The following is a 19,525-nucleotide window of genomic DNA, read 5'->3' on the forward strand; positions in this document are numbered from 1 at the left end:
AGGTGACAAAAGGAGAGATCTTGAAGGTTGAAGACGTGATACGAACTTTCTCGTCTCTGCCTCGCGTTTTCTCATCTTCTCCGGAACCATCTTTGTTTTCACTTGTGAGCCAATACGGCCCATGTAGGGCCCAATAAGGGCCTTTTAGTGTACGAATAAACGACGGTGCAACTGAGGGCTATTACGGTAATTTAACTTTTCATTCTCCCCGATCCTCAAGCATAGTTTCGAGAACCACCACCACTCTCTGTCGTCGTCCACAAGAATAGCAAGAGTCTCCCCGTGTTCTGCAAACATATCCTAGGTTTCATTTCGGAACCCTAACCTCTGAGCTGTTTAAGGGTTTCTTTAATTACTTTATTAAAGATCCTCTGTTATTGATAAAAGGTTGTGTATTTGTAAGAGATATGGGTGGTGGCTCGTCGGAGACGAAGATCTTGCAAGAACTCATACTTTACGCGGCGAGCGCTGCTTTCAGCTGCTTGGTTCTGTTTGCCGGGCTCAGACACCTCGACCCTAATCGCGAGGCGTCTAAGAAAGCTCTCGAGCATAAGAAAGAGATCTCCAAGCGTTTGGGTCGTCCTCTTATCCACACCACTCCATACGAGGTAACTTGGTTTCAATCTTACATGAATTGAAGCAACTTTGATATGTATGGGGGTTCTAATTGCTGTGTGTTTAGTGAGAAAGTTGCTAACTTGTTTCTTTGTTTTGTGAAACAGGATGTGATAGCATGTGATGTGATTAATCCAGACCATATCGATGTGGAGTTTGGTTCTATTGGAGGGTTGGAGACTATCAAGGAGGCTTTGTACGAGCTTGTGATTTTGCCGTTGAAAAGGCCTGAGCTTTTTGCGTATGGGAAGCTGCTTGGTCCTCAAAAGGGAGTCTTGCTCTATGGGCCTCCTGGTACTGGGAAGACGATGCTTGCTAAGGCTATTGCTAAAGAGTCAGGAGCTGTTTTCATTAACGTTAGGGTTTCTAATCTGATGAGCAAATGGTTTGGTGATGCTCAGAAGCTTGGTAAGTGCACCAAAGTAGTTCACTTTGAGTAGGCTTATCTTTGGTCTGTTTAACGATGTTTCTTCTGATAAATGAGCTTCTCTGTTCTGTTCTGTTTTGTTCTTTCAGTTTCTGCTGTATTTAGCTTGGCGTACAAACTCCAACCTGCTATCATTTTTATCGATGAGGTGGACAGCTTCCTTGGCCAGCGCCGTTCAACAGATCATGAGGCCATGGCTAACATGAAGACTGAGTTTATGGCTTTATGGGATGGGTTTTCTACTGATCGTAAGTTTAATCCTTCACCTTTCAGCTCACTTTAACATGCAGACCAGTGCAGTGTAGATCATTTGATTCATGGATATTTGTTTTTTTTTAATTACTGTAATGGTTGGTTCGTAGCGAATGCGAGGGTAATGGTACTTGCTGCAACGAACAGACCATCAGAGCTCGATGAAGCAATATTGAGGCGTCTTCCTCAAGCCTTTGAGATTGGAATGCCTGATCGTAAGGAGAGAGCTGAGATATTGAAAGTGACACTGAAAGGAGAGAGGGTGGAGCCGGATATTGACTATGACCACGTAGCTCGTTTATGCGAAGGCTACACCGGATCAGACATCTTTGAGCTCTGCAAGAAAGCAGCTTACTTCCCTATCAGAGAAATCCTAGAAGAAGAGAGAAAAGGAAGACCGTGTCCTGTAAGTTTCACAAGAAAATGTTCAATGCTGTTCCATCCACTAGTATTGATATTGTGAGTTGCTATCGTTTTCTTTGTTCAGGCTGCTAGGCCATTGTCACAGTTGGATTTGGAGAAAGTTCTTGCTACGTCAAAGAAGACGCAAGTTGCAGCTGGGGAGTACTGTGGGTTGAGAGGGTCAAGGGAGCCAGATGAGGTGGAAGCAGCTATAAGTGGAATCTCGAAGCTACTGGTGTCTCAGTTCATTAACCTTCAGGCAGGTTCTCAGGACTCACGGCACCGGGATCCCGAAGAAGATAACTGATGAAACTCCGGATCATTTTTTTCGTAAACGTTCTGGTTTTCAAGTGGGAAAGTTTAATATCTTTCCATAATATAACTCTGTTTTGTAATAATTTTGTTATAGGATGATTTACTTTTGCTTCTGGCATTTTACTAAGAGGCTTTCATCTTTATATGTGTTACTAAAGATTGACCAATGCGTCATCTCTTTCTTCACTTCTGGTGATAGTTAATGTAAGCTTGATCAAACTGTTGAAGATCTCAGCTTTGAACATGTGGGCTTTGTGGACTGGGCTTTTGTATGGTCAACTAGAAAATAAAGGGCCTTCCTTTTTTTTCGTGCCTTTGTTTGTGTGATCTTTCTTCACTATCAGATTCGGTGGATTCACTTGGGATTTCGACTTGGCGGGTAAGTGTTGTTGCATTTTATTTGTTGTTTTGGGTCTCATTTGATCTATACGACTTGATATCTATCGAATCGAGCTGTGTTCTAATCATTACAACTAATTTAGAAGTTTCTCAGCTTTCACTCGATAGTTTTTGTTTTTGTTTTTGTTTTTGTTTTTGTTTTTGTTTTTGGTCTGATGAATTGGGAACTAGAGTCTGCTTCTATTTTGTTTAGGGGAAGAATCGTTAAATCAAAGCTCTAGCTTTTAACCGCATGCATTGGCTGTACTACACTAGGGAATGCCGCTGATTTTTGTTCCTTTTGAACAGGTTTTGTTTGTTGTGATTGAAATCTCTCAAGTCTTGTGATCATGGTAAGTGCTCGTACTTATGAAATTTGCCTTCTTTGCTTGATGTTTCTGTGTCTGAAACACACTTTTAATTGTCTCAGAATTATCTTCTTGGAGCATTCAAGCCCGCCTGCAACATTTCAATCACTTTCTCTGATGGCAAAAATCGTAAACAGGTTTCTTCTCTCTTTTGTGGTAGTGAAAACAAGTTTTCAAACTGAATATAATTGCCTGGATCACTCGCATGCATTAAACTTATTGAATCATGTTTCGGATGTTCTTATTCACCTCTTTGTTCCTCCACTGTTTCCCTTAGGTACCCATGAAGAAAGAAAATGGTCAAACAGCTTTGGTGCCACTTTTCCAGAGTCAAGAAACTCTTTCCGGGAAGGTACTTCTTGGTTTCTTGCTCTAAGATGAATATCAGCTGTTCCAGTTATGAGTTGTGATCATTTGTCCGTAACATCTTCATTAGGTTTGCATTGAACCATATCAAGGGAAAAAGGTGGAGCATAATGGTGTGAAAGTTGAGCTTCTTGGTCAAATAGGTGTGCAATTGCCATGACCTCTAAGATCTAACCACCAAAAGAGTCTTTTTAGAGATTTGTTGCCCGGTTTCTGAATTACTGATGGCATTTGTGTTCTCGACAGAAATGTACTTTGACAGAGGAAACTTCTATGACTTCACTTCCTTGGGTGAGAGTAAAACTTAGGATTAACATGACTTTACTTTCATGTTCAACCGTATTATATAATTTTTATATTCCATTTGTGGTTCTGCTTGTTCCAGTTCGTGAACTGGATGTCCCTGGAGATATATACGAGAGAAAGACATACCCTTTTGAGTTTCCAACTGTCGAGATGCCATATGAGACATACAATGGTGTCAATGTGCGGCTAAGGTATATCATATGACTCAGTTTTTCATAAGGCTGATACATTTGTGATCCTTGATCTAAGTTTCTAATACAATCTACTGCTTTCTATGTCTCTCCAGATATGTCCTCAAAGTCACCGTCACTCGTGGCTACGCTGGAAGCATTGTGGAATACCAGGAATTTATGGTATATTTTCTTACTGTTTTGCTGCATATCATTGTTTCAAAAACAGCTAATTGTGTAATGATTGATAATTTCACATTTATTATCACTAGAAACATGTTTATTGTGACATTGTTGATGTTGTTTGAAATAGGTTCGGAACTATGCTCCACCTCCTCCAATTAATAACAGCATCAAGGTGAGCTCTGATAGGATCCTACTTTGAAACTTTATAAGAATGGAGACATGAACTATGGCTCCTTTCCAAAAAAAAAACCCCAAACTCAACTAGCTTCATTCTTAGTTTTTAGACTCTCACTACAATCACTTGTGACATGTTATTGAATCCTATCTTTGAGTTCCATTTCCCTACTTATTCAAAAAGATGTCAATAGTTTTTCTTTTTTCCACTCAGAGCGTTCTTAGGCTCATACAAGATCAAGGCTTAAATCATTAGCTCCATTTTGAGGCTTAGTTACATTGGATCTCACTTTATTGTACAGATGGAAGTTGGGATTGAGGATTGCCTGCACATCGAGTTCGAGTACAACAAAAGCAAGTATCACCTAAAAGATGTTATCCTCGGGAAAATATATTTTCTTCTTGTGAGGATCAAGATGAAGAACATGGATCTTGAGATCAGAAGGCGGGAGTCAACAGGTGCTGGTGCTAATACTCATGTGGAGACAGAAACACTTGGGAAATTTGAGTTGATGGATGGAACTCCCGTTAGAGGTAATATGTACAATGTTTTAGTGATTGCTTCTAAGAAACTTGAATGACTTGATGAGTGAAGGAGTTTTGCAGGTGAGTCAATACCTGTAAGACTGTTTCTTGCCCCGTACGATCTTACACCAACGCATCGCAACATTAACAACAAGTTTAGCGTCAAGTATTATCTGAATCTTGTACTGGTTGATGAAGAGGATCGCAGATACTTCAAGCAGCAAGAAATCACCTTGTACAGGTTGAAGGAAGACGCATCATCTTGATTACAAATAAGGACTCGTTTGAGTCTTGTGTAAAGCCTTTTAGACTTTGTGTACACTCAGATTTAGCTAAAGAGTTTGTTATTTGGATTGGAACTTAGAATGAATAGTTTGCTCATTGGTCAAGTTGTCTGGATTCTGGTTTGCTTTCATTGGTAATGTCTGAAGTTTTACAAACTTTAAACACACATTATGAAAAGCCAAATCTCTAAAAGAAACTACCTGAATTCGACAGAGATACAAAACTGGACAACTCTTTCTGTTAGTCTTCTTCAGATTCAATAGGAAGGCCTTCCTTGCTCCATGTGTAGATTCCACCTTCAAGGTGAAATACGTTCTTATAGCCGTTCAGGACCAGAACATAAGCTGCTATGAGAGACCTGCCAGAACGCTAATCATATGAGCATTGAAACAAACCACACAAGAGTTGCAAGACTTTTGAAACTACCTCGATTGTTGGCCTTCAGGGAGATTCTGAGTCGGCTTCATAGTCCCTGCGGATGAACAAGCTACTATTATCTTTGCCTCTTTGTCAAGTTTAGCTTCTACACCTGCAAAATTGTCACACCAAAAACAAACATTCAGCTGCTGGATACAAATAATGTGGAAACGGTTCAAAGCTTTTGATCTGTTCTCAGTGCCATACTTTGAATAAACTCAGGATTCTCTTCTGTGCCAGAGAAGATACCGAAGAATGCAAAGCCAAGACGGCGAGCTATGTCCCATGGCGTCCATTCCCTTATCAGTCTGTACATCTCCACGTTGATAGCTCCAGGAGGATGACCCTTCAAAACCAAACACACATGAATTCACCATTAAGTAAGGTACAAGAGATCATAACATTAGAGAGCGTAGAACTAACTGCTAACCTCCTTGTACTCAGCCTCTGGTCTAACATCAAGAATCACAAAGTTGTTCTCTTTCTGTAACCTTAGAGCTTCCTTCACGTCCACACCTCTCACCTAACAACAACAGGTCAATAGCAAGTTAGCAACCTTCTCTGTTACATTTTGATCTTCAAAAAAATCTTTTGAGTGATAACATGATGTGCGTGCATACCCTTTTCTCAAGTAGAAGCTCTCTCTTCTGTCTCCAATCGACTTCAGCTAATCCCTCCAAGAGACACAACCAGTGAATCAAGGGGTTAATAATCTAATAAAAAAAACTTTCACATTTCAAAATCATTACACGAACGAGTTTGTGTACCTGCTGGTTTGTCAGGTTTCGTTGCAGCGCTTCGAATAGTCAGAAGCGATGATGAAGTCGCAGAGGATCTAACTCCAGCTGAGAACAGAGTGTTTCCGGTGAGTTTGACACGTAAAGCCTGCGAAGAAGATGGATAACTTGAGCTGCGATAAGGGGTGGCGATAGAAGTGAGTGAAGCCATCTCTGGTGAGTTTCTTTCTAGATATTTTTCAGGAAAATGAGAGAAATTAATTGCGGGAAGTGAGAAAAAGACAGAGAGAGGGATGAGTTTTGCGGTTTCTTTATTCTCAGTTTAAGAAAAGAATCTGAACATGTGGTGCTTGTTGTCTCTTCTTGATTTCCATCCTTCGATTCTATCTTTTGAAAATCAAATGATAGATAATCTTCTCTTATCTAGTTAAGATTGCGCCATGCTAGCGTTTTTGATTGGCCCGGTTCGATTTGGTTAGCATTGTTTTGAGTTTTCTTTGGATCGGTTCGATTTGGTTAACCTAGTTTTTGATTACTATTTGCTTTTCATAATTCTTTTAACAAAAACAATAGTTGGTGTATTTTGATGGATTTGAAAATCCAAACTAAATATGGTGTTATTGGTTTTATGATTTTAAAATTTGTATTGAAATCATGTGTTATTCGTTTAATGATTCATAAATTCTAATTCAAATCAAGTGTTATTCAATCATATGGATTTACTAATAAATTTGATTTCATAATGTATTTGAATGAATTTGCTTTGATTTCTTTGTTAAAAATACAAAGGTTCAAATCCGAGTGAAAACATCCGGATTTGTAAATAATAATCTGAGAGAATTTAAAAAATTGTATATTTTACTTGGATTTATAAATCAATCAAAATATATAAACCAATAACATCCAAGCAAACATTTTCCCCCCTAAAGTTTAGTTAAATTTTACTAGTCATTTTTCAAGTTTTAGGTGATTGCGAACCAATATCTATATTTTCTTAAGTTTAGTTAATTTTTACTAATCACTTTTTTCCTAAAGATTAAGCAAATATTTTTTCCCATCTCTGTATTGTTCTTCTAAAGTTAATGGAAATTTCAGTGTGAAAAAAATCAAAAGAGTGATTACGGATTATCACTAATTTACTTAATATTAATTAAATTAGGTAAAAACTCGTTCCATTAGACCAAAAACTAGTACATAAAAGTCATTAGTCAAAAAAAAAACTAGTACATTATAACATAACTACAAATATCACATGTTTCAACATATGAGTACATGAATATTTTTAACAAAGAAAGTTTGTCCTAATATGTTATGAACTTAGGTCGAACACTCTTAACATATTCCAAGGTGCATATGTATATTTAAAAATATAAGATTTTGAAGAAAGTAAATAAACAAATGTTATTATTACAAAAGAAAATGAAAAAATGTAAACGAACAAATGAAATGCTCAGATTCAATGTAGAACGCAGGGGCTAGTCAGTGGATTGAAACCAAATCAAATACATGTCATGTGCTATCCCACTTCCACTAATGACTCTCACTGTTCTAAGAAAATGGCCCTATTCGTTAGAAGAACTTTGATATATGCATCGAAAACTAAAATCATCGGACGGCTTAAGATGGATCGGCCCCATTCCTTTAACCCGACCGACACATTTATTCTCAGTGTTCTCACTCCACCGACACTCTTCTCACCGTTGATCACTCCAACTCACCATCGAGATCTCGCCACGTGCACCTTCACTTATCCTCATACGGCGAAACAACGTCCTCTCACGCACCTCCGAATCGTAAACACTACGACTTGGGAGTGTTTATTTTTTATATAACCCGAAGGTAATAAAGTCCACGTGGAGCCCAAAGGTAGTGGCATTTACGCGTCAGTGAGAGAGTATAGTATAAAAACGATCTGGATCTCAAAGAAGTAGAGTAGGATCACTTTCTCCATCGAAAATATCTTCCCCATCTCTCAGTTTCTCCGGATCCAGCGACAATGGAGGTGTTCTACTACGTGGTGTTCGGGGTCCTTGGCATCGTCGTGGCGACGTTGGAGCTAAGCAAGAACAATAAGGACCGGATCAACACTTCTTCAGCTTTCACTTCTTTCAAGAACAACTACCTCGTCGTTTACTCGCTCATGATGGGTACGATCCTCAATATTCGATCCGATCTGGTTGAAATAATGTGTTTGGGTGGGAGATTCAGATCCGATTTGTTGTTTTTGTCGTGTTTACTTGCAAAGTATTGTCTTTTTAGAAAAGAGTTTTGGAACTTTATGGTTTTGAATTGCTTCACTTGGTTGGTAGAGAAGGTAGCAGAGGATTAAGATGTGTAAACAGTGATGTTACTCTACTACTATGAGTTAGAGATTGGTTGCTAAAACCAAAGTTTCAAACTTTGTAGAAGGTTTTGGTATTTGTCTAACATCAATGATCTAACCGGAGTTTGATATTTTGTGAATGGCAGCGGGTGACTGGTTACAGGGTCCATATGTGTACTATCTTTACAGTACTTATGGGTTCAGTAAAGGGGATATTGGGCAGCTTTTCATTGCTGGTTTTGGTTCCTCTATGCTCTTTGGTACTATTGTTGGATCTCTAGCCGACAAACAGTGAGTTTCCTCTCTCTCTCTCTCTCATGCTTTTATTATGTTCTTGTACTTAATGGAAAATCTCAACAACTCTCTTTTAGTAATTGCGTAATGGTGTGCTTTGTATCAGGGGTCGTAAGAGAGCGTGTGTTACTTACTGTATTACCTACATATTGAGCTGCATCACCAAGCATTCTCCTCAATACAAGGTTTTGATGTTGGGCCGTGTGTTGGGAGGCATTTCTACTTCCCTTCTCTTTTCATCTTTTGAATCCTGGCTAGTTGCTGAGCACAATAAGGTAAAGTTACCAAAGGTTTATGTTGAGTTAAAGCCCTTATCCTAATAAATATATTTCTCTTGTGATGTATTCAGAGGGGCTTTGAGCAGCAATGGCTGTCTATAACATTCTCAAAGGCTGTGTTTTTTGGAAATGGTCTTGTTGCTATTATCGCTGGATTGTTTGGGAACTTGCTAGTGCATTCCTTCTCTCTTGGTCCTGTTGCGCCATTTGACGCTGCTGCATGCGTTCTTGCTATTGGAATGGCTGTCATTCTATCTTCATGGTCTGAAAACTATGGTGATCCTTCTGACAACAAGGACTTGCTTACTCAGTTTAGAGGTGCTGCAATCGCCATTGCCTCTGGTGAGTTTTGAATTCAGTTTGCCTCTTGAGTCTTGAAGAATGTTTGATGACTTGGAAAGTAAGGAGTTTCTGTATCTTTGATCAGATGAAAAGATCGCACTTTTGGGTGCCATCCAGTCGCTTTTTGAAGGATCTATGTATACTTTTGTATTCCTCTGGACTCCTGCTCTAAGCCCCAACGATGAGGAGATTCCCCATGGTTTCATTTTTGCTACGTTTATGCTCGCTTCGATGCTCGGCAGTTCTCTTGCTTCTCGTCTATTGTCTCGCTCATCTCCCAAAGTAGAGAGCTACATGCAGATAGTCTTCCTAGTTTCTGCTGCCTCACTATTGCTTCCAATTATAATGGCTGTAAGTTTCTTAAAAATGCTTAGCGTGACTTCTTATTTACCTGTTGTTCTATTCTGTGACTCACTGTTTGCAACCGGATGTGTGATTTAGTCATTAGTAGCACCTTCCAAAGTAAAAGGTGGAGGAATCTCTTTCTCGGGTTGCTTCCAGCTTCTTGGGTTCTGTATCTTTGAGGCGTGTGTAGGACTGTTTTGGCCATCCATAATGAAGATGAGATCCCAATACATACCTGAGGAAGCCAGAAGCACAATCATGAACTTTTTCCGGATTCCTCTGAACATCTTTGTCTGTGTTGTCTTGTACAATGTAAGTCTCCTCTAGGCTTCCTTTTCTGCGTTATCCTATGACCTGTGTCTTGGTATTGACTAGTTTTTATGTGCTCTGAAGGTGAATGCGTTCCCAATCACAGTCATGTTTGGAATGTGCTCTATCTTCCTCTTTGTTGCTAGTCTCCTGCAAAGAAGGCTCATGATGATTGTTGACAAGCCAAGTATGTTGTCTCTATGTTTCATTTAGCTCTGAGCTATCTACTTGCCCTAGCAAGCTTTCCACTTACAATGAGTTTAATGATTTTGCAGAGACAAATGATTGGACACCTCTTAATGAAAGAAACACAGAAGATGATCCTCTCAACGTTTGATGAATAAACTATACATTATGCACATTCTGGATTCAATAATGGAGACAGATAGAAGACAAGGAAAAGTTTTAAGGTTGTTTCTTATGGCAATATAGCATGCAACAATTCGAACAGAAAGTTCATAGCAGTGAAGTTTGATTATTTAATTTTCTCGGCTATTATTTATTGTTGTTGTTAGAATTTAAAGACACGTTTATTTTTGTATGCAATCAATGAGGCATTGTTTCTACCATTTTGTTTGAGCTCCGTTTCTTTGAAGGCTTGCTGTTAATTCCTTTTTGAAATTTCATAAAATGGTCAAAGGAGGATGAAAAGAAAACCTGGAAGTGAATAAACGTTAAAAAATCTGAAGAAGAACTCATCAGCCGAAACGCCAGCTTGAATTAAGAAAGAATAGAGTCGTTAATGAATGCATCTTTGAACCAATGCAGCCCATTATGTGAGGTGAAAGCTCGATTAATCCATATCAGCCATTCTGGATTGTATCTCTGCTTTGCTTCCAACTCTTCGGTAAAACAGAACACAGAGACAGCGAAGTTTTCTTCTGTTTCTAGTCATTTACGGATGAGCGTGACCGTCGTCAAAATGATACCATTTATAGTCATCAATCAACTGCAGGAACAGTAACACATATGCTTATCCAAAGGACTCATCAGAATAAATAGTGAGAGCAATCAAGCGACCGACCTTGGCGTGAGCAGTGTAGTGGCCACCACTGTAATGGTTGCTAAATGCGTAGAGATCATATAAGCAAGACTCCACGTTCTTGTTCTTGTCGATATCGTTAATTGGGAAGTCCCATACTCCCATGTTTTTTCATAGACTTGTCTAAAAGCATCTTCAAAAACACATTATATTTTGAACTTAATTTCAAAAATATATTTTTATTTTATATTATTATCTTTATATTTTTTTATAATTAATTAAATTTATATAATGTTTATAAATAACTAGAACATATGTAAAATATTACAATAATATTAATTAATAAAATGTTACACTAAATATAAAAGGGAAAATTTATATAATGTTACACTACGGCTCTGAGGTCAAATACACTCATGGATCTCGATTATCAATCTTTCTTACATTCGGTAATGCCATATACATCAGACATTGCAGTCCTTTATCAATATCTTGATGGCGTCTCATGAGCTATGTCGCCGTGGATTATACCACGCACCGGAAGATATATTAGGTCATGGACTTCGACTACACGAGCTTATGGACTGCGATCATGAAGGCTGATCTTTCCTTTTTTTTCACTAGCCCGTACTACAATCTAGTCGGTCCATGCTAGTGTTATAGATTTGATAGATAATCTGTATCAATCAACTAACCTCTCTTAGGCTGGTTTAGTATAAAGTAAACACAAGGAATTCAAATTTCTTTTATAAGTATATGGACTGAATTGGATTGTCCTTATACAACTCATTTACATAATATATGCAGCTGCTTTGTTTCAGTCTATGAACAACTTAGGAACAATGTTATTCTTTATCCAGTGATCCATATGCTGCTTACTACATCATTATATGTCAATCTAATTTCTTTCTTATGACCAGACCTTTATCAATTTCGAAAATATGTAGCAGCATCCACCACATAGGAGTTTATCTCCTTATAATCTGTTCCATGGTCTCTGTGAGTATCCTTGTGTAACAAGCTATGATCTAATGCTGTTTAGTAGGAAACATGAACACTTTTAGACCATGTGATCATGTACCATATCTCACGGTTTCTAAACCATTGATTTTATAAAATGTCCATTTATATTTGGAACTCTTTATATTTTTATGTTTTGTAAAATATATTTAGAGTAGAATATATTATATTATAATATAGATGTTTGATAATAGTTTTTTATCTGTACATAATATTATATTTATAATTTTATAACTTGATGCAATTTGATGTAATTGTAGTATTTATATATTAACCTATTGATATTTTTGTTTATTTATTTAAAAATGATTTAATTTTTTACAGTAGGTTTTTATGAATTATTATTAATTTTATGATATTTGGTTTTCTTGAAAATTATATTGTAGCAGATTAATATATACTATATATTACAGTTTGTGTTTTTATTTTCAGCAAAAAATAACAACAATTCATTGTAATTAATTTATTTTTTTTTATTTTAAGTGAAGTGGAAGATTTGTAAATAAGAAAGTAATGCAATGGCTAAATGTGTAAATAAAAAGAAATATTTAATCTGCTATCCAAGTTTGCAAACGACATAATCTGTAAATGAGAAAAAAATACAGTGACTAAATATGTAAATAAAAAAGATATTTAATCTGCTATCATTGTTTCCAAACAATTTGCATTTAATCTACTATCTAAATTTTCAAACAGTACCAAAAGGTACTTCAGTTTAATAATATAGATGTTTGGTTTAGTTTGGTTATGTTTAGGTTATTGGGTTAAACTAAACCAAACTGAATCCGAAATTCAAAGAATCACAATATGAAAGACATGTTATTAGATGGATCCAAACCGAACCGATACCTTTAATTTTGGGTCGGGTTCGGGTTTTGGTTTGTAAGCGAGGCCTAGTACAAGTATAGATAGTAGAGAATAGAAAGATCTGAATCTCAAAGAAGCACTTCTCCCCATCTCTCAATTTCTCCGGATCCAGCGACAATGGAGGTGTTCTACTACGTGGTGTTCGGGGTCCTCGGCATCGTCGTGGCGACGTTGGAGCTGAGCAAGAACAACAAGGATCGGATCAACACTTCTTCAGCATTCACTTCTTTCAAGAACAACTACCTCGTCGTTTACTCTCTCATGATGGGTACGATCCCCAATTTTTATTATCTCTAGAAAATGTTTGATTCGATCCGATCTGATCTGATCTGGTTAAAGTAATGTGGAATTTGGGTGGGAGATTCAGATCCGTGCTTGTTGTTGGTTTTGAATTGCTTCACTTGTTAGAGAAGATAACCAATTATTGAAGATCTGTTAACAATAATGTTACCTACTACTATGGGTTAGAGATTGGTTGCTAAAACTAAAGTTTCAAACTTTATAGAGTTTTGATGATTGTTTTGTTTCCTTGAATGGCAGCGGGTGACTGGTTGCAGGGTCCATATGTGTACTATCTTTACAGTACTTATGGGTATAGCAAAGGGGACATTGGGCAGCTTTTCATTGCTGGTTTTGGTTCCTCTATGCTCTTTGGTACTATCGTTGGCTCTCTTGCCGACAAACAGTGAGTTTCCTCTCTCTCGCTGATGCTTTTATTATGTTCTTACACTAAATGGCAAATCTCAATAACTCTCTGCATCACAGGGGTCGTAAGAGGGCGTGCGTTACGTACTGTATTACTTACATATTGAGCTGTATCACAAAGCATTCTCCTCAATACAAGGTTTTGATGGTGGGCCGTGTGTTGGGAGGCATTGCTACTTCCCTTCTCTTTTCATCATTTGAATCATGGCTAGTTGCTGAGCACAATAAGGTAAAGTTACCAAAGGTTTATGTTGAGTTAAAGCCCTTATCCTAATAAATATATTTCTCTTGTGATGTATTCAGAGGGGCTTTGAGCAGCAATGGCTGTCTATAACATTCTCAAAGGCTGTGTTTTTTGGAAATGGTCTTGTTGCTATTATCGCTGGATTGTTTGGGAACTTGCTAGTGCATTCCTTCTCTCTTGGACCTGTTGCGCCATTTGATGCTGCTGCATGCTTTCTTGCTATTGGAATGGCTGTCATTCTATCTTCATGGTCAGAAAACTATGGAGATCCTTCTGACAACAAGGACTTGATTACTCAGTTTAGAGGTGCTGCAGTCGCCATTGCCTCTGGTGAGTTGATAGTACTTTTGCTTCTCACTATCTATTGACATTTGCCTCTTGAGTCTTGAAGAATGTTTGTATCTTTCATCAGATGAAAAGATTGCACTTTTGGGTGCCATCCAGTCGCTCTTTGAAGGATCTATGTATACTTTTGTATTCCTCTGGACTCCTGCTCTAAGCCCCAACGATGAGGAGATTCCCCATGGTTTCATTTTTGCTACCTTTATGCTTGCTTCGATGCTCGGCAGTTCCCTTGCATCTCGTCTGTTGTCTCGCTCATCTCCCAAAGTAGAGAGCTACATGCAGATCGTCTTCCTAGTGTCTGCGGCCTCACTATTGCTTCCAATAATAATGGCTGTAAGTGTTTAAAAAGCTTCTTTTTGTGTTGTTCTATTCTGTGACTCATTGTTTGCAATTATATGTCTGTGACTCAGTCGTTGGTAGCACCTTCCAAAGTAAAGGGTGGAGGAATCTCTTTCTCTGGTTGCTTTCAGCTTCTTGGGTTCTGTGTCTTTGAGGCGTGTGTAGGACTGTTTTGGCCATCCATAATGAAGATGAGATCCCAATACATCCCTGAGGAAGCCAGAAGTACAATCATGAACTTTTTCCGTATTCCTCTGAACATCTTTGTCTGCGTTGTCTTATACAATGTAAGTACCCCCACAATTCTTTTTATGCGTTATCCTATGAACCTGTCCCTTGGTACTGACTAGTTTTTATATGCTCTGAAGGTGAATGAGTTCCCTATGACTGTCATGTTTGGAATGTGCTCCGTCTTCCTCTTTATTGCAAGTCTCCTGCAAAGAAGGCTCATGACGATAGCTGACAAACCAAGTATGTTGTCTCTATGTTGATTGAGCTACCTACTTGCTCTAGCAAGCTTCCCACTTACAATCAGTTTTAACTCTCTATGATTTTGCAGAGGCAAATGATTGGACACCTCTTAATGAAAGAAACGCAGAAGAAGCTCCTCTCAACATTTGATGAAATAATCTACGTATTACGCACATTCCGGATTCAATAATGGAGACAGATAGAAGACAAGAAAAGGTTTTAAGGTTGTTTTGCAAGGCAATATAGCATGCAGAACAGAAAGTTCATAGCAGTGAAGTTTGATTATTTAATTTTCTTGGCTATTATTTATTGTTGATGTTAAACTGAAAGACAAGTTCATTTTTGTATGCAATCAGTGTGTTTCTTCTTTCTTTCTATACAAGACATTGCTTCTACCATTTTGATAAACTCTGTTCTTGTAATATGCTTTGGATAAAAAAATATCTTCACATAATACTCATTATAAGAAGACACAAATAGAGTCACTAGCATTTGTGTTTGGTCATAGAACAGAACAGTACCTAATGTAAAGCTATGACAAACTTCTTCAAAGAGTAAATACATTTCTGAGGATAAAAATAATACTGTTTCCTTGCGTCTTGTTATATACTGTTTCTCTGACAAGCTAGAAGACGGGACAACCTTTGACCACAACCCCTTTTGCGGTTGGACATGAAGCTAAAGGACATGTATCACGGTCACCAGAGTTTCCCCACCACTGCACTTCAATACCCTTTCTTCCAAGTGCAAGAAACAGAAGTATAGTCATAAAAGCCGAGCCAGCATCTAAACCACCCGACAACACGTAGTTATACTTCTTCCACCACTCTCTCCTGTACTTGAAAATGAAATGGCCAAAGACGAATGCAACAATAAGCCAGCTGGTGAAGTTAACAGCTGTTGCTGGCGGCATCATTGCGGTGGCTCCAACAAGGACAGGGATATGAATCTTGGAGATCCATGTCTGAGATGGGAATGCTTTAGCGGCTAACCAGACCAAGAGTGGAGCTATGGCACCTACGAGGAAGAACCAGTTGACACTTGAGTATTCTCCAAGGTCTCCAAACACCCTGCGTGGTCCCACTAATCCCCATATCACAGAGGCGTCAAAGAAGACGCGGTCCATGGGACAAGTCCATTGGCTGTCTGAAGGAAGCAAGGATGTGTCACAGAGATGAGGAATCTCTTCCATTAACCACCAAGCTGTTCCTGTGTAAACCATAACCGCCACAAGCGTCCCCACCACCTGAACTTATTCCAGTTTGATTAGTTGTCTTTTTTTTTACGAGCTTCCAACATAAAACCAACTGATAACATACCTGAGCCATGAACATGGATCTAGGTGGGATCTTCATGTAGTGACCGAGCTTGAAGTCAGAAATGAAAGTTAAAGCTTGAGTCATACTAATGTATCCATAGACCTTGAAACACATGTTGGCAACAGGACGCTCCGGGTAGATATACCCAATAACATACTCGGTTATTATGTTCAACCCTGGTGCCTGGTTAGTAGTGGCGGCTATAACACCTATCAAGGGGGTAAAAGAGATAGCAATGGCACAAGCAAGTAACACTCCCCACCAAGGAAGCTGCACGGTGGCGTTGTAGTGCATAGATATGAACATGATGAGCGCAATATTCAGTAAGAGGATCACTAGGAACCACCACAATGGAACTTCTCTGTAGTTCTTCTTCATGATTCTCGTATGTATATCCATTTTCTTATCCTTCTGAAACGCACCTCTTGTCTGTTTCCACAAGTCACTGTAAACACACATAGAGATTAGTCTTGAGTTTGATCTGACTAGTACAAAAAAAACATACTCTCCTTCAGTTTTCTTTAAAAGGGCATTTTTCACACAAATTAAAAAAAAATGATTGAATTGCATTTATGTTTTTATTAATTACATTTATTAAATACAATATTGGAGATAAATAAAATTATGTGTAAGATCAATATATACATTTTATAATCAACATTAAGTTTAACATAAATATAAATTGTATTAGAATTTTAAAATGAAAATGTTTATGTAACAAGAAAAGAAAATGCCAAAATAACTATGAAATAGAGAAAGTAGTCAAGTAATTGTATACCTTCCGTTGAAGACCAAGACATGGACGATGGTGGCAGTCAATGTAGCAAAGCCAAGTCCATAAGTAACGGCAAAGAAGGTGCTCATGTTGATAGAACCGGTGTTAGAGTAAACCGCACGGTCTAGATGGAACTTGCTATCAATAATGCTCAAAACATCATAGCGGGAGCCATTAGCCATGAAGAGCTGGCTAGAGAAGATAGGAAACGTCTTGGCTTCATATATGTTAAGCCAATAACAAATAGGTGTGACGATGTACATGACCAGGACAAAGCCTATGGCTACATTGACAGAAGCGAACAAGGGACTAGCTAAGGGGCTTCCAAGGTAAGCACTAATGGTGACCCAATCAAAACCAATGGATCCAACACCTAGACCGTGTTCACCTGAACCAAGTTGGTTTACTAGAATTGATTTGGGATTGAACCAGCAGACCCATGAGATTGATGTTAACATGGTGAAGAGATAACCGGGAAGGATATAGTAAGCAAAGCTAGCTACTAGGACGATCAAGAAGAACTGTGTTCGACTCATGTGTCCTTTTGATTTCTTCTCCTTCTCGTGTAATGCTCCGAAGAGAGAGACTTGGACGAGGTTGCTTGGCCACCACATCTCTCCTGGCTCGACCAGGTGTTTCCTGAATAGACCCGCCCATCCAAATCCAAGAATCTATACAAAACAAAAAAAAAAAAAAACTTCAAGATTCAAGAACTGAAAATTCAAGATTCAAGATTCAAGAAACAGAGGATGTGAATGCCTGAGTGGTGATCATGACGAGAAACGCAGGGAGGAAAGGAAGAGAGCGTTTGTAGTAAAGCTTGATAGCACTGAGAATATGAGTAGCGTAGACGGAGCCGGCGCCGGAGTTCGCAAAGATTGTGATCAGAACATGTTCCTTGACGTTGAAGGCACCTGGATTTAACGTGAACTGGAACCTCGTACCTTCCAAGAACCTCCTCGTCGGAAGCACCCTCGCCATGAGATGTCCGAGCGGCACGACGGCGATCTGAGCTGAGATTCCGGTGATGCTCAACGGCATGGTTCTGTACCAGAAAAACTGGTTAATGAAAGAGAGTACAATGCACGCGCCTATACCAAGAACCCACATCCGAAACGTGAGAACCGGTAAGCTCGGATCATCGGTTTTGGGTACGGTGAGCTCAACCTCCGGTACAACGCACCGGTCATCGTCCGTTATAACCACCGGGAACTCTTCTGCTATCTCTCCCATATCGCTTTTCTTTTCTAATGTGTTCCGATCTTTGAGGGATGGTTGTAGTCTTTTTATATGTGTAAACTCTTCAATAATTGTATTGAAGTATCTATGCACTCACCTCGCGTGTGTATCCCATTAAGGGAGTCTGTCTTTTCCACTGAAAACTCTTTTGTTTTTGCTTTGTCACTCGCATGTTATTATTTGAGATAATAATAATAATATAAATGGATCGACAGATAAAGAAATTATAAAATAAGAATTTTGCAGAAGAAAGAGAATACACCAGAGGAAAACGACAAGTGATGGGTCAAGAGCATCGGCTTGTGGGGAGGGAGAAGAACAGCTAAGCTAAAGAAGATATATAGTTTTAGTAATTTATAAATTAAACAAAGGTTGTGCACACAAAAAAAAATTAAACAAAGGTTCCAAACAGAAGATATATACTTATACAGTTTTGTAATTTATAAAATTAAACAAAATTCGCAACTGTCGTTATGCAGATCTCTTAACATGTTTCACAGAATCAATATGAGTAGGTATAAGTTGATGACAAAAAAAAAATTAAACAAAGTTGCAAACAAAAAAAAGAGAGGCAGATATTATTTAAGTTTATGTCATGAGAGGTAGAAATCTTTAATGCAGTAATATAAATACTTTGGTGTTCGGTGCCACTGCCAACCCAGCTGTACGTACCACAAGTTTGCTGTGGTCACTAGGCCACCACGCACGGGCGCACCAAACCTTGTAACGTTTGAAAATAAATATCAAATGTATACGACTCATCTAACAACTATGTCTAAAGTACCAACTATTAAAACATATCAGTTCCACACCAACCATGTAACTGTACTACTGGAGTACATTAATAACTATTGGAATATGTTAAAGCACTTCCTCTAGAGTTCAAAACTTCATCAGTTAAAAAATAGAAAGGAGAGTTCGAAACTTCAACGAAACAAAAAATATCACAATTATGTGAGAAATTTGGGCTTAGATTTCGTCATAGCTAGTCAGTTTATTTGGTTTTCCGATAACATATGGTATTTTTATAGTAGTAGAAAAACTTTCCACATTTTTGTAACATTAAATGCATTAATTTCTGAACCGATTGGATTAACCAATAAAACATACTAGTACTATAAAAAACTTTAAATATTTTGATACGAAAAGGTTGAGGGCGTCTAGTTATAAAAGTTTGGGACAACTAATGATTTAGCTGTTATAGTAACTAGATTTTTTTTCCGCGCTACGCGCGGATTGTATCTTATTAATTTATTCTACATATATTTAAATTGTTTAGAAAAGTTTGTAAGAAAGAAATTAAATGTTAGATTTTACTTAACAAATCATTGAAGATGTTGGTGTTACATACAATACTTAATTCATTTACCAAAAATTATATAAGAGTAATTGTGTTGTCAAACTC

The 19,525-nt window shown here is 38.1% G+C and overlaps 6 protein-coding genes across 8 annotated transcripts; 4 read left to right on the forward strand and 2 right to left on the reverse strand.

Moving 5' to 3' along the window:
• Positions 1–153: 153 nt before the first annotated feature.
• Positions 154–2,197, forward strand: LOC106402373 (outer mitochondrial transmembrane helix translocase). Of its 2 annotated transcripts, none has more exons than XM_013843188.3 (6): positions 154–304; positions 388–608; positions 723–1,023; positions 1,132–1,290; positions 1,405–1,700; positions 1,782–2,197. In XM_013843188.3, exons 2-6 carry the CDS (start codon positions 408–410, stop codon positions 2,001–2,003), a joined length of 1,179 nt encoding a protein of 392 aa, XP_013698642.1. In that variant the 5' UTR covers positions 154–304; positions 388–407; the 3' UTR covers positions 2,004–2,197. The 2 variants fall into 2 exon arrangements, with proteins under 2 accessions (XP_013698642.1, XP_013698572.1); XM_013843118.3 differs by having other exon boundaries at positions 177–304; positions 404–608.
• Positions 2,198–2,248: 51 nt separating this feature from the next.
• On the forward strand, positions 2,249–4,899 carry LOC106402497 (vacuolar protein sorting-associated protein 26B). Of its 2 annotated transcripts, XM_022717700.2 has the most exons (11): positions 2,249–2,390; positions 2,699–2,742; positions 2,820–2,894; positions 3,035–3,109; positions 3,194–3,266; positions 3,370–3,414; positions 3,509–3,620; positions 3,716–3,782; positions 3,913–3,957; positions 4,262–4,493; positions 4,566–4,899. In XM_022717700.2, the coding sequence occupies exons 2-11, from the start codon at positions 2,740–2,742 to the stop codon at positions 4,748–4,750; spliced, it is 912 nt and encodes a 303-aa protein (XP_022573421.2). In that variant the 5' UTR covers positions 2,249–2,390; positions 2,699–2,739; the 3' UTR covers positions 4,751–4,899. The 2 variants fall into 2 exon arrangements, with proteins under 2 accessions (XP_022573421.2, XP_048598908.1); XM_048742951.1 differs by lacking the exon at positions 2,249–2,390 and having other exon boundaries at positions 2,409–2,742.
• Positions 4,875–6,317, reverse strand: LOC106402589 (rhodanese-like domain-containing protein 14, chloroplastic). The gene is made up of 6 exons (XM_013843390.3): positions 5,954–6,317; positions 5,807–5,853; positions 5,617–5,709; positions 5,394–5,532; positions 5,196–5,298; positions 4,875–5,127 (listed from the first exon to the last, which is right to left on the reverse strand). The coding sequence occupies exons 1-6, from the start codon at positions 6,132–6,134 to the stop codon at positions 5,010–5,012; spliced, it is 681 nt and encodes a 226-aa protein (XP_013698844.1). The 5' UTR covers positions 6,135–6,317; the 3' UTR covers positions 4,875–5,009.
• Positions 6,318–7,779: 1,462 nt separating this feature from the next.
• Positions 7,780–10,383, forward strand: LOC106378223 (molybdate-anion transporter-like). The gene is made up of 8 exons (XM_013818410.3): positions 7,780–8,070; positions 8,393–8,537; positions 8,647–8,815; positions 8,890–9,160; positions 9,246–9,511; positions 9,602–9,817; positions 9,899–10,001; positions 10,090–10,383. Exons 1-8 carry the CDS (start codon positions 7,920–7,922, stop codon positions 10,149–10,151), a joined length of 1,383 nt encoding a protein of 460 aa, XP_013673864.2. The 5' UTR covers positions 7,780–7,919; the 3' UTR covers positions 10,152–10,383.
• Positions 10,384–12,694: 2,311 nt separating this feature from the next.
• LOC106403144 (molybdate-anion transporter-like) lies at positions 12,695–15,241 on the forward strand. The gene is made up of 8 exons (XM_013844015.3): positions 12,695–12,951; positions 13,224–13,368; positions 13,449–13,617; positions 13,692–13,962; positions 14,045–14,310; positions 14,388–14,603; positions 14,685–14,787; positions 14,876–15,241. Exons 1-8 carry the CDS (start codon positions 12,801–12,803, stop codon positions 14,935–14,937), a joined length of 1,383 nt encoding a protein of 460 aa, XP_013699469.2. The 5' UTR covers positions 12,695–12,800; the 3' UTR covers positions 14,938–15,241.
• On the reverse strand, positions 15,212–18,575 carry LOC106402971 (oligopeptide transporter 6). Its single transcript, XM_013843826.3, has 4 exons — positions 17,641–18,575; positions 16,885–17,552; positions 16,107–16,551; positions 15,212–16,033 (listed from the first exon to the last, which is right to left on the reverse strand). The coding sequence occupies exons 1-4, from the start codon at positions 18,112–18,114 to the stop codon at positions 15,413–15,415; spliced, it is 2,208 nt and encodes a 735-aa protein (XP_013699280.1). The 5' UTR covers positions 18,115–18,575; the 3' UTR covers positions 15,212–15,412.
• Positions 18,576–19,525: the final 950 nt, after the last annotated feature.

The sequence above is a fragment of the Brassica napus genome, chromosome A1 (assembly GCF_020379485.1).
Source record: "Brassica napus cultivar Da-Ae chromosome A1, Da-Ae, whole genome shotgun sequence".
Taxonomy (NCBI): domain Eukaryota; kingdom Viridiplantae; phylum Streptophyta; class Magnoliopsida; order Brassicales; family Brassicaceae; genus Brassica; species Brassica napus.

Coding starts and splice junctions, on each gene's coding strand:
- LOC106402373 (XM_013843188.3), top strand. CDS start 408: ATGGGTGGTGGCTCGTCGGAGACGAAGATCTTGCAAGAACTCATACTT. Junction 609..722: donor TCCACACCACTCCATACGAG/GTAACTTGGTTT, acceptor TTTGTGAAACAG/GATGTGATAGCATGTGATGT. Junction 1,024..1,131: donor TGGTGATGCTCAGAAGCTTG/GTAAGTGCACCA, acceptor TTGTTCTTTCAG/TTTCTGCTGTATTTAGCTTG.
- LOC106402497 (XM_022717700.2), top strand. Junction 3,267..3,369: donor TGAGCTTCTTGGTCAAATAG/GTGTGCAATTGC, acceptor TGTTCTCGACAG/AAATGTACTTTGACAGAGGA. Junction 3,783..3,912: donor TGGAATACCAGGAATTTATG/GTATATTTTCTT, acceptor TGTTTGAAATAG/GTTCGGAACTATGCTCCACC.
- LOC106402589 (XM_013843390.3), bottom strand. CDS start 6,134: ATGGCTTCACTCACTTCTATCGCCACCCCTTATCGCAGCTCAAGTTAT. Junction 5,710..5,806: donor AGCTTCTACTTGAGAAAAGG/GTATGCACGCAC, acceptor TGTTGTTGTTAG/GTGAGAGGTGTGGACGTGAA. Junction 5,533..5,616: donor CAGAGGCTGAGTACAAGGAG/GTTAGCAGTTAG, acceptor TTGGTTTTGAAG/GGTCATCCTCCTGGAGCTAT.
- LOC106378223 (XM_013818410.3), top strand. CDS start 7,920: ATGGAGGTGTTCTACTACGTGGTGTTCGGGGTCCTTGGCATCGTCGTG. Junction 8,071..8,392: donor CGTTTACTCGCTCATGATGG/GTACGATCCTCA, acceptor TGTGAATGGCAG/CGGGTGACTGGTTACAGGGT. Junction 10,002..10,089: donor GATGATTGTTGACAAGCCAA/GTATGTTGTCTC, acceptor ATGATTTTGCAG/AGACAAATGATTGGACACCT.
- LOC106403144 (XM_013844015.3), top strand. CDS start 12,801: ATGGAGGTGTTCTACTACGTGGTGTTCGGGGTCCTCGGCATCGTCGTG. Junction 13,369..13,448: donor GGCTCTCTTGCCGACAAACA/GTGAGTTTCCTC, acceptor TCTGCATCACAG/GGGTCGTAAGAGGGCGTGCG. Junction 14,604..14,684: donor TCTGCGTTGTCTTATACAAT/GTAAGTACCCCC, acceptor TATGCTCTGAAG/GTGAATGAGTTCCCTATGAC.
- LOC106402971 (XM_013843826.3), bottom strand. CDS start 18,114: ATGGGAGAGATAGCAGAAGAGTTCCCGGTGGTTATAACGGACGATGAC. Junction 17,553..17,640: donor TCGTCATGATCACCACTCAG/GCATTCACATCC, acceptor TGTTTTGTATAG/ATTCTTGGATTTGGATGGGC. Junction 16,034..16,106: donor GATCCATGTTCATGGCTCAG/GTATGTTATCAG, acceptor GAATAAGTTCAG/GTGGTGGGGACGCTTGTGGC.